The sequence below is a fragment of the Nipponia nippon genome, unplaced genomic scaffold, assembly GCF_047370975.1.
Source record: "Nipponia nippon isolate SJK-2023a ecotype South Korea unplaced genomic scaffold, ASM4737097v1 scaffold_1, whole genome shotgun sequence".
Classification (NCBI taxonomy): Eukaryota; Metazoa; Chordata; class Aves; order Pelecaniformes; family Threskiornithidae; genus Nipponia; species Nipponia nippon.
Window position 1 is genome coordinate 89,736,768 of NW_028262290.1, and position 15,694 is coordinate 89,752,461.

General features: G+C 38.0%; 1 protein-coding gene across 3 annotated transcripts in view; it reads right to left on the minus strand.

Moving 5' to 3' along the window:
* DROSHA (drosha ribonuclease III) overlaps positions 1-15,694 on the minus strand; it is a 77,368-nt gene that overhangs the window by 36,117 nt on the left and 25,557 nt on the right. For all 3 annotated transcript variants that reach the window (XM_087761366.1, XM_087761372.1, XM_087761380.1), the window contains exons 13-16: positions 12,457-12,626; positions 7,753-7,877; positions 4,477-4,576; positions 1,370-1,477 (exon numbers count right to left, since the gene is read on the minus strand). In XM_087761366.1, coding sequence (XP_087617492.1) covers positions 1,370-1,477; positions 4,477-4,576; positions 7,753-7,877; positions 12,457-12,626 — 503 coding nt within the window. The remainder of the gene's footprint in view (positions 1-1,369; positions 1,478-4,476; positions 4,577-7,752; positions 7,878-12,456; positions 12,627-15,694) is intronic.

The following is a 15,694-nucleotide window of genomic DNA, read 5'->3' on the forward strand; positions in this document are numbered from 1 at the left end:
ATTTAGTTTTAGTCTTCTTTAATCTGGGAAAAAGCATGTAGCAACAGCAGCAATCTCTCATTTTACAGACATACAGTTTGCCTACCCCTCTCCTCTCAAAGAAATCAAATCAAAAGACCTTAATACCAGAACTGGCTGATTTAGATATTATGGCTGCAGATGGGCACAAAAACATGAAATAGCTTTACTTTTACCATTCTTTGGTGTTTTGCTGTCCTTCAACAACAAAACGAAACAGGAATCTCCAAGACATTATAAGATGAATCACAGAAGATATTATGAATAACACAGAACTGTTTCAAAGCTCCTAAATTAGAAATTTACAGTTTACTTAACCTGTAAAAATAGACACAGTTCACAACAAAAAATTAGAAAAGGGCTGCAATTTTCCTCAGCTATGTGGGAAGATACTGTCCCACGATTCTCTTTCTTCGACTTCAGAAGCAATAGTAGAATCACAAGAAATGTTTCAGACAGAAGAAAAGCAATTTTAGTTATTAGCATTTCTCTCCTGTTAGAATTTCCTCTTTGGCCTTACCAGACCTCTAAGATAACAACGAGATTTCTACCTTTACCTTTGCCTAGCAATCTCCAAAGCTTATACTTCACACTGTTAAGTTTAATATTAAATTGTAAGCATTTAATTCTTAAATAACATCTCCAAAACAACAGCTAAAAAAATGATGCAAGTATACCTCTAGTATATTTATTTGGCTGTTATAACTACTTGAATTTTACTGATACAATATTATATAGAAATTGCACTTATTTTTATCATATCACAAAACTGGTGGCTGTCAACTGCTTCAGAATAGGATGTGGCAGAGATCTGTACCTTGGAGATGTCATGCATATGAAACAGAGTATCTGAAAGGTATCTTCCTACTGAAGGTCACCTGTTTTAATCCACAAGTTAGTTGTGGTGGGGCTTTTTTCACTCTTTTCTTTCAGGTAAAAAGATATTTCTTCATGCTTCACTGTAAAATTGTTTTTTAAAAATACCTAAATAGAAAAATATATTAAGATAAAAATATCTAAAACCAACCCAATTGATGGATGAAGAAGCCCTTGGAGTTCCACACTAGACTCAATATTTGGCTAACCTGCAGCCTCAAGCTGGCCATTCCTACCCCCTCTCCCTTGCGCTAATCAACCAGTGGCAAGAAAATTAAAATTTTAAAATAACTTTTTTTGTGGGGAGGGGGTGGGCAGGACACTAGAACAGTTCCCTATATCAGCAGATCTTATTGAGGCAAAGGTATTAATTTCCATTTGGTTCGTCAGCCTAGAATCACTGCAAACCCTTACAAGAGGTAAATGTCAGCTATCAAGAAAGAAAATACATCAGACATCTCTGCAGTTTAGTCACCTGGCAGACATCAGAGCGTATCCCTGTTTTCCAGAATCCCTGGCTACTCAACTCAACGGTCACTTCACGTCTCATCGTGTTCTTCTGACGAATTTTCTGCAGTGCTTCCTAGACAGGGAGAGAACGGAGCTCCTGTGAATAACTTTCTACAACAAAGCAGTATCAATGCACACGTGAGTGTGCTCAGAATACTCGTTTTAAGGTTCACTTTTGGTGAGCAGTTTAAGACTAGTGCAAATCTTGTAACTGCCAAGCCACAGACTGTGGTGGATGTGGAGGAGTACAGTGTAGACAGAGGATTTTGGTAGACCGAGAAGAGAACAGAGGTGACTACATTTTTTACTTCAAGTGATGGAACAAACCAGTCCAACTCATACATCCAAGATGATATGTAAGTAAGCAAGTTAAGGTCCTTATAATGAAAGCACCTTCTTTACCCCTGTGTGCAAAACAACTTCTTCATTCAAGTCCATCACCATGAGTACTCCTGGTTTGAAGCATTCAGCCAGAGTAAAACAGACTAAGCAGAAGAAAGGTTTTGTTTTGTGATCTCGGCTACTTCATAATAGTTCCTGTTCAACATTGTCAGTACTCCCAGTCTGGGAAAGGGGTCAGCATTCACTAGTCCTGGAGCCTATTATGATGAAATCTAACAACATTATTTCAATTAAAAAATACAAATAAAAAAAAATCTGTTTTGCCTTGACCACTGGCTGTTTGGTCTTGTCCAAACAGTTTACTTGTCTCTAGAAACTGTGAACATTAAAAGATTCTGACAGAATCATTAAAAGAAAATATTTCTGTAAAAATGGAATGAAAGAAAATCAGCTAAAATAAAACACCCCTGGATCAGGATCTCCTGGTTCCAATACTACAAAGCCCCCAGCGTATGCAAGCTGCCCACACAGCATGCACTAATGGTAAGGACTTCCTCGGTGCTCTTCCTTCTTCAGAACACAAAACCTTTCAAAACTGCAACCCATCCTCCCTCTCCTCCTCTTTTTCGTTACAGGGCACTTGCTCAAAGTCATCTCTTCCCAGCTTCCAGTCTGAAGCCTGTGAGCATCTCTGGGCAGGAACAGGCTCTGTCTTCTGTTCTGCAGAGACGCACAGAGTGGTTCTAAGAGGCGCATCTATCCAGATGCAGATTCATCAAATCAATACTGAGGCATCTAGGGTAGGAGGCTACTTAGCCCTGGCTCCTTTTATATTCAATGAAGGGGGATAAATGGCTTCAAAAAATGCATTTTTCTGTCCATTGACTTCAAAGTGAGCCTTCAGGTCCCAATTTATGCACCTGCTGTAAATGCTCAAAGTTAGGTTAGAGGAATAAAGCCCCCAGGCATGACCTTGCCACAGATAACAACATCATACAATCTTGTAGTAGCGAATGACCGATGGCAGAGGGAACAGAGATGCTTACAGCACTGCACCCCTTGTGCATTGTCTAAAATTTGCATTTCAAGGCTGTGCATTGGGTGTTTTCTGAGACGGGTGCTACAGTGTTTGCTAGACCTAGCTGTAATTTCAGGCTGACTGGCTCAGGAGCACTCCAGTGTTACTCATAATATATGATTCATAATCTTTAAAAGCCCATGTACCAGTCAGGTGCAGCCCTACAGCTCTTTCTAAGTTACTGACACATCCATTGGCAAAACGCATAGGTTATCCTCACATAAAGCTTCTGCTCCAGCCCCGTATGCCTCTCAGATGGCAGACAAATACTTGATAAACCCATTATACTAGATAATACGGTCTAGTAACAAAAATCAGCACACCACACAGTAAGCGATAAATACCAAAGGAGCATTTTATCTTTTGAAGCAAAACATAATCACCCCCCTATATCCAATCCACTACAATTTTACAAATAAGTTATCCATTAGCCCCTAATGAAAGGATGTCCATAAAACAATTGTCTTCCCTTCTACTTGCTCTGACTGTAGAAAGCGTAAGCAAACAAAATCATCTCCTACAGGGAAAAAATTATTTTTTCCTCCTAACTGTGGCACAGTTAAGTCACAACATTGTGTTTTTTCCCATTCACAAGTAAGGAAGCCAAGGGCTTATTTAATATCAGCATATATAAAATGTTAACTAAGACCCTTGTTCATGCAACAGCATACTATGCTTTCCAGTAATAATAAAAATCAGGTGCAATGTCAACTGTATCAAACATTTACTGCAACCAACACTACACAGCTAGTACACTGGGGAAGACTCAGGAATTGGACTCAATGATCCTCGTGGGTACTTTCCAACTCAGGATAGTGTATGATTCTATGAATCATCAGGGTTTCTAGTCAATAAATAAAAAATACACCACCACTTAATTAAATTCCATCCGGTACCAAAGAAGTTAATTTCTCCTCCATATATTCTTTACGTAAGTTGTCCAATTAAGAGTGCCTGATAGACATGCACCAGGAAAATTCAAAGCTTCAGTCCAAGATCTTAAAAAAATAAATACCTGAGAGCAGGCTGCTTTAGTCTATATTTAGGTGACTTTATTTTTCTGATTTTAATTTCCAATTGGTTGAGTATCTGCATTTAGAAAATGCTTATTGCTCATCACTTCAGGGAAAAAAAAGAGAGAAAAGACAAAAATTCAACAAGTACCTCATTTGTCATTAAAGATTACTGAAAATAACAACAACCAGATGATTTAGACTCAGAGATCTTAAGGAATGTCACTAAGACTGCCTAATAAATTACAGTTTAAAACCATGCACAAGTGTGGCACTTTTTATCTCAGAAGAAAAATGTTTAAAATTATGAGCCAGTTAAAAGTGCACTCTGAAATAAAAAGTCCTCCTCTATGCTAATTCTTGAAACCATTAATGGCAACAGCTATAAAGAAGTTATGGTTCTATAATGATCATTTTTATAATTGGGTAAAAAACTTGCAGTAGTCTGACAGCTGAAAAAAGGAAAAAAAAATTCCATTCACTAACAACCAAAGATAAAAATAAAATCACTGTTAACAGCCTGAAAAGAAAATCTTTTGTAAAGAATTTCTATTGTTTCCATAAACAGCGTAGTCATATGGCTTTATTCCATCCTGAATTACTGTCCTTAAGTATCAGTTATAGGAAGGCTCAGCATACCTCTCTTTGTGACAACTTCTGCTTATCAGCCTGTTTGACTTTGGGACTATTAGCCAGCAGATGACGCAGCTTCACATAACTCTTCCAGAGCTTTTGGTATCTGAAGGACAAAACCAGAAAACAAATATTTTGGTCGATACAACAGAAGTTTCTCATCATTCGTCCTTAGGAACACACTAGCTGCTAATAATGCACACATATACATGCAGATTGCTTACAAGCATCTTCTTGCTCCAGAAAAAAAATCTCAAAGCATTTTCTAAGAGAGCTGACAGTGTCTCTGCAGTTGTTCCAGTAGGGTGGACAGAGCAGCAGAGAGGAGGCATTAGTGTGCAGTGTGAGGTGAACAGCAAAGCTCAGGGCAGAACCCAGGTCTCCCAGATACCCACCCATCCCCTCCAAAGGGCCACCTCCGCAAGCTGAAAAGACTTGCCCGTGGCATGTCATCTCAATTCAGGCAGGTGAAAACTCCCTCTTCTCCACAGGGTTTACCTATCACTCACTGAAAAGCAGTAGTGACCTTTCCCAAGAAGTGTCTGTCCTTACACTGGCTGAAACATTTCAGTGAAGCACATGAGGAAAAGCTCTACAAGTCATGTGCAACATGAAGTCATTCTGTGAACAGTGACATAAAAGTTTCATTCCCTATGGGTTTGTGCTGAATGGAAACAGCAAGTCAAGTTTTCTCTGTGGTTAGCATATACTTAAGGTTTCTGGTTTTCTCCAACCGCCTAGCCCTTTCATATTTTGGGGCTAATAAACTTCAATAACAGAACTTTTTCCTCAGTGGGAGTCTCTCTGCAATCTAGCACGTATTTTCACAAAACCTGTAGAACTTACGCCATTTGTAGACAACACCCCACCATTATATTCAGCTGCAATTGACCAACAGGTTCAAAAGTTACTATGGGAGAAGCAACCAAGTGAATCATTACATGGACCTTGTGTCCTTAGGAAATAATGCTATCTTCAAAATCGTATCACCTCTGTAGAGTTTTTTTAAGAAAACCCATAAAACTAGACTTTTAATATGAAGCAGCGAATTGGAGGACAGAGAGGGAAGTTTACCCAAGTAATTTATCTTCTTTTATATTTACATTACAAAAGAAGATCCTCCTCAGCACCAGCTCAGAGCAGTGGTTTTAGTAGGAAGTTACCACACTAGTGGCAAAGCAGTAGCTCTTTTACTATTTCATGATCTTCCCGGCATCCCACATTCACAGGCACACAAACAGATCTTTTCTTATTGCCATTTTCTCCATAGCTATTTCTCTGCAGCATTCTTGAATGCATACTCTCTCCCTCTAGAGATGCTGATATTTTTTTGAGTCTATAAACACATCTGAAATGGTCAATCCATAGATTTTTCTTATGCTCTGTTCTCCACATTTCTGCACTCTGCAGAACAGCCCATCTGTTTCTGACAAATCCCCTTCTGAAGAAGAAAAATGGGTTAATGAACAAATCAACAAACCAGAAAACAAACAAATGCCACGAGGAGGTTTCAACCCAAAAACAAGAACCTGAAACAATGCATGTTTTACTACTACCATTAATATGGGTGGAACAAGCTCTGTTATTGCAGTTAAGTTTGAGAATTAATGAACAGATTACAATAACAAAAACTCTGTATTAGAACCTCATATAGAAAAGACACACTAGAGGAAAGTCTTTTCTGGGCATTATCTATTTCACACATTCACCAAAGTTAAGCCTGAGATTTATGATGGCACCACAGAGGTCTTTCACAAAAACTGCTTTGCTACTTTGACAAAAAGAAGCATGCCTAAATTCTGTAAGCAGCTCTGGGGAAAAAAAAAAGCCATTGAAACGTTGAAGAAAATTAAAACAAAAAAGTGTGGGAAGAATAATTTTTGTATCTTTATACTGCTTTCAATGCAAGGTACTAGAACTTTACAAATATTAAGAAATTCAGCATCAAAATAGACGTGGTTCTTATATTCTTTGGTCTAATTATTCTCTTTTTATGGATAAGAACACTAAAAGATGATGAGGAATAAAAGTCATGCTCAAAGCCAAAAGAAAATATGTTATTATCTGGATAAGCACTCACTCTTCCCACTTCCCACCATATTAAATCTAAAATTCTCAGCAAGGAGTTGTAGAAGAGTATGTCTGTCATACATGCACATATGAATGATTGGGCCTCAAAACTGCAAGTGAAATTCAATGTCCTTAAAAGACACTAGAGGAAAATGCATGAGGAAAAAGACAACCTTAACTATACATGCACAAGAGATGGACTCTATACTGTCTGTCATCGATCAGAAAACAGATCTCCAAATCATTGAAAAAGTTCCCTGAAATTGTCAGAAATTAAGAAAAGAATTGTGAACAAAATCCAGCAATCACTTTTATGCCACTACAGGAATCCACAGTGAAACAGTATTTCTTGCTCTGCCTGAAGTTCTGATTCCCTCTCCACTCCTTCACGACATTCCTCCCCATCTCTAGAAGGATATAAAAGGTACAGAGAAAAGTGGCATGAATGCAACTGCTTCCAAGCTAGGAAACAGTACGTAGACTTGATCCTTCAAGGCACAGAAAGAGACAACTAAATAGGATATGGCAGGGTGCAAGAAACATAAATGGCATGAAGAAAGCAAACAGAAAATGGCCACATTCTTCATTATTGGATATAAGACCTGAAGACCACTTAATTAAATGATCAAGTAGCAGCTCTGAAACAAAAGTCAGTCCTTTTTCATATGATGCACAATAGTACTGGGGAAGCGATTACCTCGAATCTTCTACCTGTCAGTAGCATAAAAAGATTCAAACAGTGATTTGAGAAATTTAGAGATGGAAGGTCCATTCAGGGCTGTTACACAAAATGATCTAAATACATCCTCTAGCTCAGAAGTTCATATGCTACAGACCTTTGGAAGCCTGGGTAAGTATTTTTTTCCCCTCTGTCTTCCTGTTACGCTATTCTCTCTCTAAAAACCCGCAACTGGCCTCTCAGAGAAGTAACGCGGAGCTTGAGGAACCTTTGGTCTGACCTAGAAGACCTGTTCTCAGTTTGAGAAATTTCATACCGTGCATGCCTGCACATTTACTTCAGCAGATCCTGAATTATGCCAAAAAAAAAGAAGTTATACCTTATATTCTCTAATTTACAAGAGCTAGTGTCCAATGCCATAAGCACTAAGCTTTATATTGGACTCAATTAAGCACATAAACAAGCCTTATTTAAGCCACAAATGACAACAGTAGTGAGTTTCTGAACAAAAGATGGAAGGAAAAGCATCTTACTGAGGATCTCCGGCATAACTGAGTTGAGCAGGTCGTATCCCGAAGTGGACAATAATGGGGAAAGTAATTACATCAGGATTGAACTGTTCGCGGTCCAGTTGATCAATACGAACTGAGCTGGGTTTCTAGAAGAAAAAACAAAATATACCTAATGAACAACAGCTCCATGGAATATTTATTGCCTCTAGCCCACACTATCCAGGAACCACAAAGCAGCAATATTCCAAGCTTATTAAAATACACATAAAAATAATCATTAATATTATAATAAATATTTGGCAATGACAATGACTGAAACAAAGTTAATTGACTTAGTTCTCCCAGAGGAAAAAAAAAAAAAGACGTTTTTTATTTTCATTTTACAAGTCAGGAAATTTCCTGTTTGATTGTTTCCGAGAACTTAAAGCAACTTTCTTTGGTTGAACACCACACTGGAAATAAAATCAGGATTAGCATTCTGGCATCCAAGCTCCCACATGCCTGAGCAGTTCACTAAGATCAGGTTACCTCTCTAATTTTAGTTCTGTTCCTGATTTCCCAAAGCAAGTGAAGCCATTATTAGATCCATTCAATCACACTGACTAAACAGCATTAAAAAAAATCTGCCATGCGACTCTTAGAAAAGGCTCCTAGGCTGATGTGCACAATGAGGAATAGTCTTGTATAATGAGGAGACTTTTGTCCTTTTTACACTTCAAAACAGAAGTTCTTTTTACAGTTAAAAAGGACAGTGTAGAAGGAGGCAACTTTCACTTCACCTCTAAAAACGCAGAAAATGAGTAATTGCACATCACTGTAGAAGACGTGCTGCTTACAGAGCTCTCGATCACTTATCTAACATATTTAAAAACTCAGTTGAAGGTGCAGAGTTTGTCTCCAAGTAAACATTTTCTCCATTACTTGGCAAGCTGCTTTGTTATGTGCCTGCTTACTCCCTACTTTGCAATCAGCTGGATGAGGCTAATATTTTCTGCTTGTCTAAGGTTTCAGAAAAAGGGCATTACTTCTAGTTACCTGCATCTCAAAACTTCTAATTTAGCATTGTGAATTTCTCAAAGATGAGTTTCAGAGTTACAGAAACAGCTCCCACCATTCTCTTCACAAAACAATAAAAACTGTGTCAAGAACAAAGCTTTTACCCTTCAAACCACCTTGGTAGAACTGTTCAAAGGAATAATTTTCTGCATGGATAAGCAAAGCCAATTCTAGAAATAAAGGTAAGCCTCATCAGGTGGCCACATTTCCAATCTATTCTAGAAAAGCAAAAACTTACTTAAAAACTTTGACATTCAGATAGAGAAACATTTTCCAAGGGAAAAATGCTTATCAGCTTCCCTTTGGATATGATGACTGAACATAAAGCTACATCTCCCCAGCCAAAAAAAGACAAAAATAAATAATTTTAAGCTGGTTAGCTCATGCTGCCAGGTTTAAAAAAAGGAAAAAAAAAAAAAAAGAAAAAAAAAAAGAAGAGAAAAGGTTTTCCCCACAGGACTTCCAATAAAAAGGGATTAGGACAACAAAATCTAATGAAAAACATGGGGAGGATTTGTAGCAGGCAGAATGTTGTTCTCTGAACCAGACCTTAAAGTCCCGAAATTCAAGTTTATCTGTTTTTGTAGGGTTTGCACAAAACCAATTTGAAAAGTTTTTATCTTCACAAAAGTCGTTCATTGGTTCTCCCCTCTCTTAACATTAAAAATAAGGAACTTCTCCCATCCCCGTCCCCCTCAAAAAAGCAGCCTTGCTACACAACAACTCCTCTGAGAACCAAGGCAGCAAAACATGATTAACAGACTATGAAACAATTATTATACTCAATACACCAATTATAATCAGTTTATTTTTAAAAATTGCACTTAAATAGAAGCAATCTGATCCTCAAAAGCATGAAAGGGAGAAGAGCTTTCAGTACGCCTACAGCAGGGTTGTGTGAAACGTGTGGCCTTGGGATCACTCAAAACCAGACTCTCTCTCTTTGTTTATATGCCACTGCCTTTGAGTTTTGTCACTCAGTTACACAGCTGTTCACAGATGCCTGATAACAACCAGGACAAAAGAACCTCTCCTTAAGACTTAACCACAATTGTTCCTTCACTGATGGTTAGGAGAGGGGAGCAGCTAGGCCATGCTTTTTTCCTTCAGCAGGGCGAACACTAGCTTCCTCTCCGGTGCCGTTTGTGAAGGTTAAATGAACAAACAGCACCATACAGAAATATACAGTATAAATTGCACACCAGCAGACAGGACGTAAGCAAATTAGATGTTATTCTTCCAGATTTTTATCCCTGTGTTCTTTTAAAAGTGCTGTGAGAGACCATAATCATAACCTTGCTTTTAGAATCTCATTGAAAACAAATTCTGACAGAACAGAGGCCCATTATCTTTGTTTCCTACTCCAAACCTCATCAATCAAGTCTTTGCTGAATTAGAAGACGTGATGAGATTGCATGAAGTTGCAGTACAAACATATGTTAAAAATACATACACATTTGTACTAGTGAGAAAAGCAGCAATATTTTAGAAATAGCGAAGTATTAAAGAGGATTAAAATTTGTGAACCTTTAAATCTATTCCGACACAAAGTTTCAGTGAACTAATGAAACACCATGAATAAATTAAATGGTTTCAAATAATGCTGAACTATTGTTAGCTGTTTAAGCAAATGGGATTTATATGCCTATCAAAATTTTTTCCCTTCTCCATCATGCATATATGTACACCTCACTTCTAAAAAAATAAAATACATATATAAAACCTACATCTGCTCACAAGATGAACTATTATTTCTGAAGTGATATTATGGAAGAAAGCAGCAAAATAAAATTTAGCGTTTTTACTTTGTTGTGTCAAGTGGATAAAACTGAATTGAAGAGCTGTCATTTTCTAAAACGGTTTCACATTGTCTCTATAACAGAACTGTTTTATCTTCTAACGTTGTAAAACATACAGAAAATACTTTCATACTTAATAGAATATGCTGCAATGAACAGAAAAAAAATCCACAAACTAAGAAGAAAGTCATTGCAATCTTCTTGAGAGAAAAAGCATGTTCTAATGATGGCATTATAACATGACAACGTTTCAAAGTGCTGCAGATTTCTTTTATGCTTACAAATTTTGATGTCCACACTCATCTCTCAAAACATTGTCTTGCAGAATGCAAAGTTTGTCAGTAAAAATCACAAAATCTCAAAATTAACACTACCACTCACAAACTGCATTGCCTTGTGCATACAGACATTTACAGTTCAGTGACACAAGGAAGGAGCATATATCCATTCCTTCATGCTAAACAAAAAAGCAAGTTTTCAGCTAACTGAAATCAGCACATCTTCAGCAAAACCACTGAAGTTATGTCAGCGTAAACCATTCAGATGCTGATGGCTTGTGCACTAGCATGTCTCTTGTATCACAGAAACCACAGGCAATGTTAAGTTAAACAGTTAAGGCTGTCTAACAATTTCTATTACGAGATTCTGGTTTAGCACTCAGTTTTAATCAGCTCAGGTAGAATTTTCCATAGTGAGAGTTCACAGGTATTCTGTATTTCATGTTCCCACAGATAGTCTTATTTTCCTTTTGGTCTAGAAAGTTTTAGCCAGAACAAAAACACTCAGAATGAAATCAAGGGACAAATAAATTATCCTGCCGAAGTTATAAAGTAGTTTACTAAATGTAACGCTGCCATACATAAAAATATGAACTTGAAAAATATATTTAGGAAGTCACCTTGGCTGCAGTTTGGGGACAGGTTTTTCAGTTAGCAAACCAAATTTCCCCTTAGGCGTGATACCAAGTCACACTTTTTCTGGAGAAGCTAAGAAGGTGAGCTATGAGCAAAGGAGGAAAATTAAGTCAGAGAAAGAAAGGTATTACAACTGAGAAAGCTGCATGGCAATCTAAAATACCAGGTCCAAAACATGCCTCTACTACTGATACCACTTTGCGATACTGATCAAACCACGCAAACAGAACCCTGCAGCTTTTAGTGGACATCATCTACTCTTGTGACCCACATTTCTTAAGTGTGAAAGTCAGAAAAATGGGCTAAATTCACATAAACACCGGAGTTGAAAGGAGCTGTGTTCAGAGAACATATGCTTTAAAATACTAATTGTTCCAAAAATAACAAGGCCATAGGGGTTTCAAGCTTGGGACTGAAAATTAATGGATGCATTCATTAACGTACACAATATTCCTCAGTGTGAGTGAGAGCAACATAGAAACAATGTGGAAAAAAACACATAGGCAGAAAACACCTTTTCCATATTCAGGGCAGAATCTGGATAGAGCACTTTAAATAGAGCTAGGGGGTCAAAAGAGGAAGATGAAAGAAAACAGCAAATAGTTACTAATTCTCTGCTCCTGTGTCAGGGAAAAGAGAATGAGATCATGCACATAAAGACTGTCTGAGAAAATAAGAAAGCAGAGGAGCAAACTACAGTTTCACATACATAAAATATAGCCATTGTTTTTATCATGCATGTTGAAACATTGTTCATCTGGAAATCTGCCCTTCAGTAGAGCAGCAGAAGGTGCAATTCTTCCCAGGGTTGGAACAAGTCCATGGACTGTTCCTATAGCAATCTGCAACTGTCACTGGTCATCTTTTCCCTTTCCAATTCAGCCTGTAGCAGACTCTCTGAAACAAGACATGTACATGTCATTGGGTTGTTCATAATTCAGAATTATTTGCTCTACCATGCCAGGGCTGGTAACGATCATTCCTTTGCATTCTTCTGCATATTTCTGCCATTCCAGTTCTTCCCACTGAAGCATGTTGGCAATCTCCTCTTCAGGCACCAGAGCTTTATTGCATCGTAACAAGTAGAGAAGAATCTGATGCATTGAGAGTACTTCTTTTCCTCCATCTTAAAAACATAAATAAATAAAACAAAACACATTTCAGATACTCACTCCTAAAGCATGAGCAAAAGAGAAAATATGCAGAACACATAAAATACTTGGATGAGCAAAATAAAATGCAAAATGCTTAAGCGACTTGACAAATAGAAAGGGGAATGTTTTATTGATGAATACTGCACACACATAAACACTTTGCTAAACGGGAAGCAATAACGTCAATAGTAGCAAGAGTAACAGTTTCATCATACTGTAAAGCTGAAGTTTCTAACTTGCCTGAAAAAACTTTAAGATGAGCAGGCAGAACAATCAGTTACATTGTCCAGTTATGTCTTCCTTTTCACACTTTTATCATTCTTTTTACAATGGTAGTTAAAAAGCCTTTAGCCATTTATGCAGCTTTTTTAAAGAACACTCAAAATTTTACAGGATACTTCTGGATGAATGTAGCAAGTTACCCTTGCATTTTAAACTCATCTGTAGTGCTTACATGCTGTACCTGCAGTAATGAAGACTAAAGAGCCTCATGCTGTCTTCTGTCATTAAATGAATCAAGGGCACATGAAAACTGCTAAATACTTCCGAGACCCCAGGAAACATGCACAGCAAAGGCTGCTTGTAACAAAGGAAGACAGTATAATAAACATCCGACTGGCTCCATGTAGCCAGTTACAGATGTGAGGATGCAAACAGGAAAGACAAGTGAGTGACAGTCCAGACAGACCACCACTCAGAAGACACTGACTATTCAAATTCAGTATGTCTGCTCATATGAGTAGAAAGATAGACATCTTACTACAGTGCTTTAATTTTGACACACATCTCTGACCCCCTCCTTCAACAACAGGGTGTTAATTTGGAGGTATGGAGGCATCTTCAAGTTTCATTTGCACAGAGCACAAACGTTGATTTCCCTTTTCCAGGGAGCACGAGCAATCTGGTCCTGTCACTGAGTACGTTCTCTCTATCACTACACACACAAAACAGGAATGGAGAAAAACCAGAAGTAAAGCCTTAGAGCAATATGGGGGATGATGCCACAGCACAAGGAATGTGATCCCAAGCACACAGGAAAAGCCTTTCAGAACTGCTGCACAACAGTAGTGTTGCATAAGATGATGTCCTCTACAAGACATGCAAGGGAACAAGTGCGTCTCCTACTTCAGCTGGGATTACAGCACTATGGTACAGAAAAGATGAAAGGGAATGATATAACTTGGCCTCTTAGAACAATTAACCTCATTCAAATTCCAAGAGGGAATCTTAAATGGGGAAAATACACCCCAAACCTCACCAGAAACAGAAAATACTTCTAAATAGCTACAGAAGCAGATTTTTAAATGTGCAACGTTTCCTTCAAATTAAAGGGGGACTCAGTTTACAAGGCTTTTGTCTTTGTCAACAACTAGATTATACTGTTAGGTAAGAGGTAGCTCATGTCCAACAATCACTTAAAAAAAAGCGTAGCCTTACTCTCTGAAGATCATGTACAGGTTGCTACACAGTAGTTAAGAGACCCAACTTTCCTGGATCAGAACATGCAGTACTTGGGACCTCAAATGTTTTTTTCTAGTCCTTTACTCTCTTAATATATTTATCACCATAAAGATCTATGACAATGAATACAGTACAGCAACTATTCCGCATACTATGCATCTCTAGCACTCAGTAAACCGAGTACAATTAGCTCAAAGCTTAGAGCTACCCCAAGGCTTGTCTCTAAGTAATCCACATAGAAACCCTGAACATCCGAAGCCTCATATTTTTAGACCATGTTAGAAAAATAAGAAAGAAAGAAAAGTAGAGAGGATAGGAAATCAGCAATTCATTTCTATCTTTAAAGAGACAGTTGAGGGATGTCTGGAGATCTGTTGCATCAATATATCTTCTTTGATTAGACATAGATAAATAATGTTCTGCAAACATACCTGAAGGAAATAGATTCCCACTCTCTGGAAATTAAAAATCTCCAAGGATGTCTCAAAAAATAATCAATACAAAATGCAAACTTGATTAAAAAAATATCTGTCATAAAGATGCTAAAAGGTAACTATATATGCAGAAGTATCAGGAAAAGGACATTTTTATAAAGAGTTAGAAGGCTGGGAACCTTAAAGAAGAAGCACACAGGAATACATATTGTAGCCTTATCTCTCCCTATCAGTAAACAATCCAACAGCACAGAAAGAGCTGAATTCTAAACTAAAATAAAACAAATCAGAATATAAAACCCCCAAACTAACAGGAAACATCCTCAAGCTACACAAACCAGGCAGGTCAAACTTGTTCTCATTTTGTGATGAGGTCAAGTTAATCAGCCACATGTGGCTTGATGGCTTATTTTGTAAATTGCTTCAGCAGAACCAAATCAATGTTTGCTAGCAAGGCTCAGAGCTCTGCTTCTGATTGAACAGTGTTGTGTATCCAGGAAGGAACAACAATTAGAAATATAGACATCCAGCCATCAGTACTCTCCACAGTAACGAGCCAAACCTCATTTAGCCACAGCTATAATTAATACCGCAACTATGTTTCAAAGCCCAGAGCAGAGAGCACCTCCAGGCCACAGCCCTCTTGATGAAGGTTGTTCCATGTCTCATCTGCATCCTCAGCCCAGCAGCCGAAACGCATCCTCCTGTCCACACAACCCTTCTGGAGAAATCACTTCCAGGATCTCAGCAGGACGCATTTTCAATGGAGCCATGACATTTATACCAACTGAAAGTCTGCCCTAGTATCTTAGGATGTGTTAAATGCCTGTGTAAGCTGTTCACTCAAAATGAGTGTAACACTCCACACTGAAGCTTGTCCTTAGCTGGCAGGCTAGGGTTGGATTGCAGTGGAATGGTGTTTTTCTGTCTTTCACCATTTGCTGCAAGGTCTAAGCTTGCATTACGATAAAGAAAGAAACAATCAGAACAACATGTGCTCAGGGGTGCCAATCACGCTGACCCTCAAAACTGCACATCAAGAATTTGAATATAATCACATGGCATCCTGAAGAGCAGAGGGGACATTAATTTCAGTTTCACTCCTCAAATGCCACAGCTCCATCACAGGGCAAGACAAGGATGAC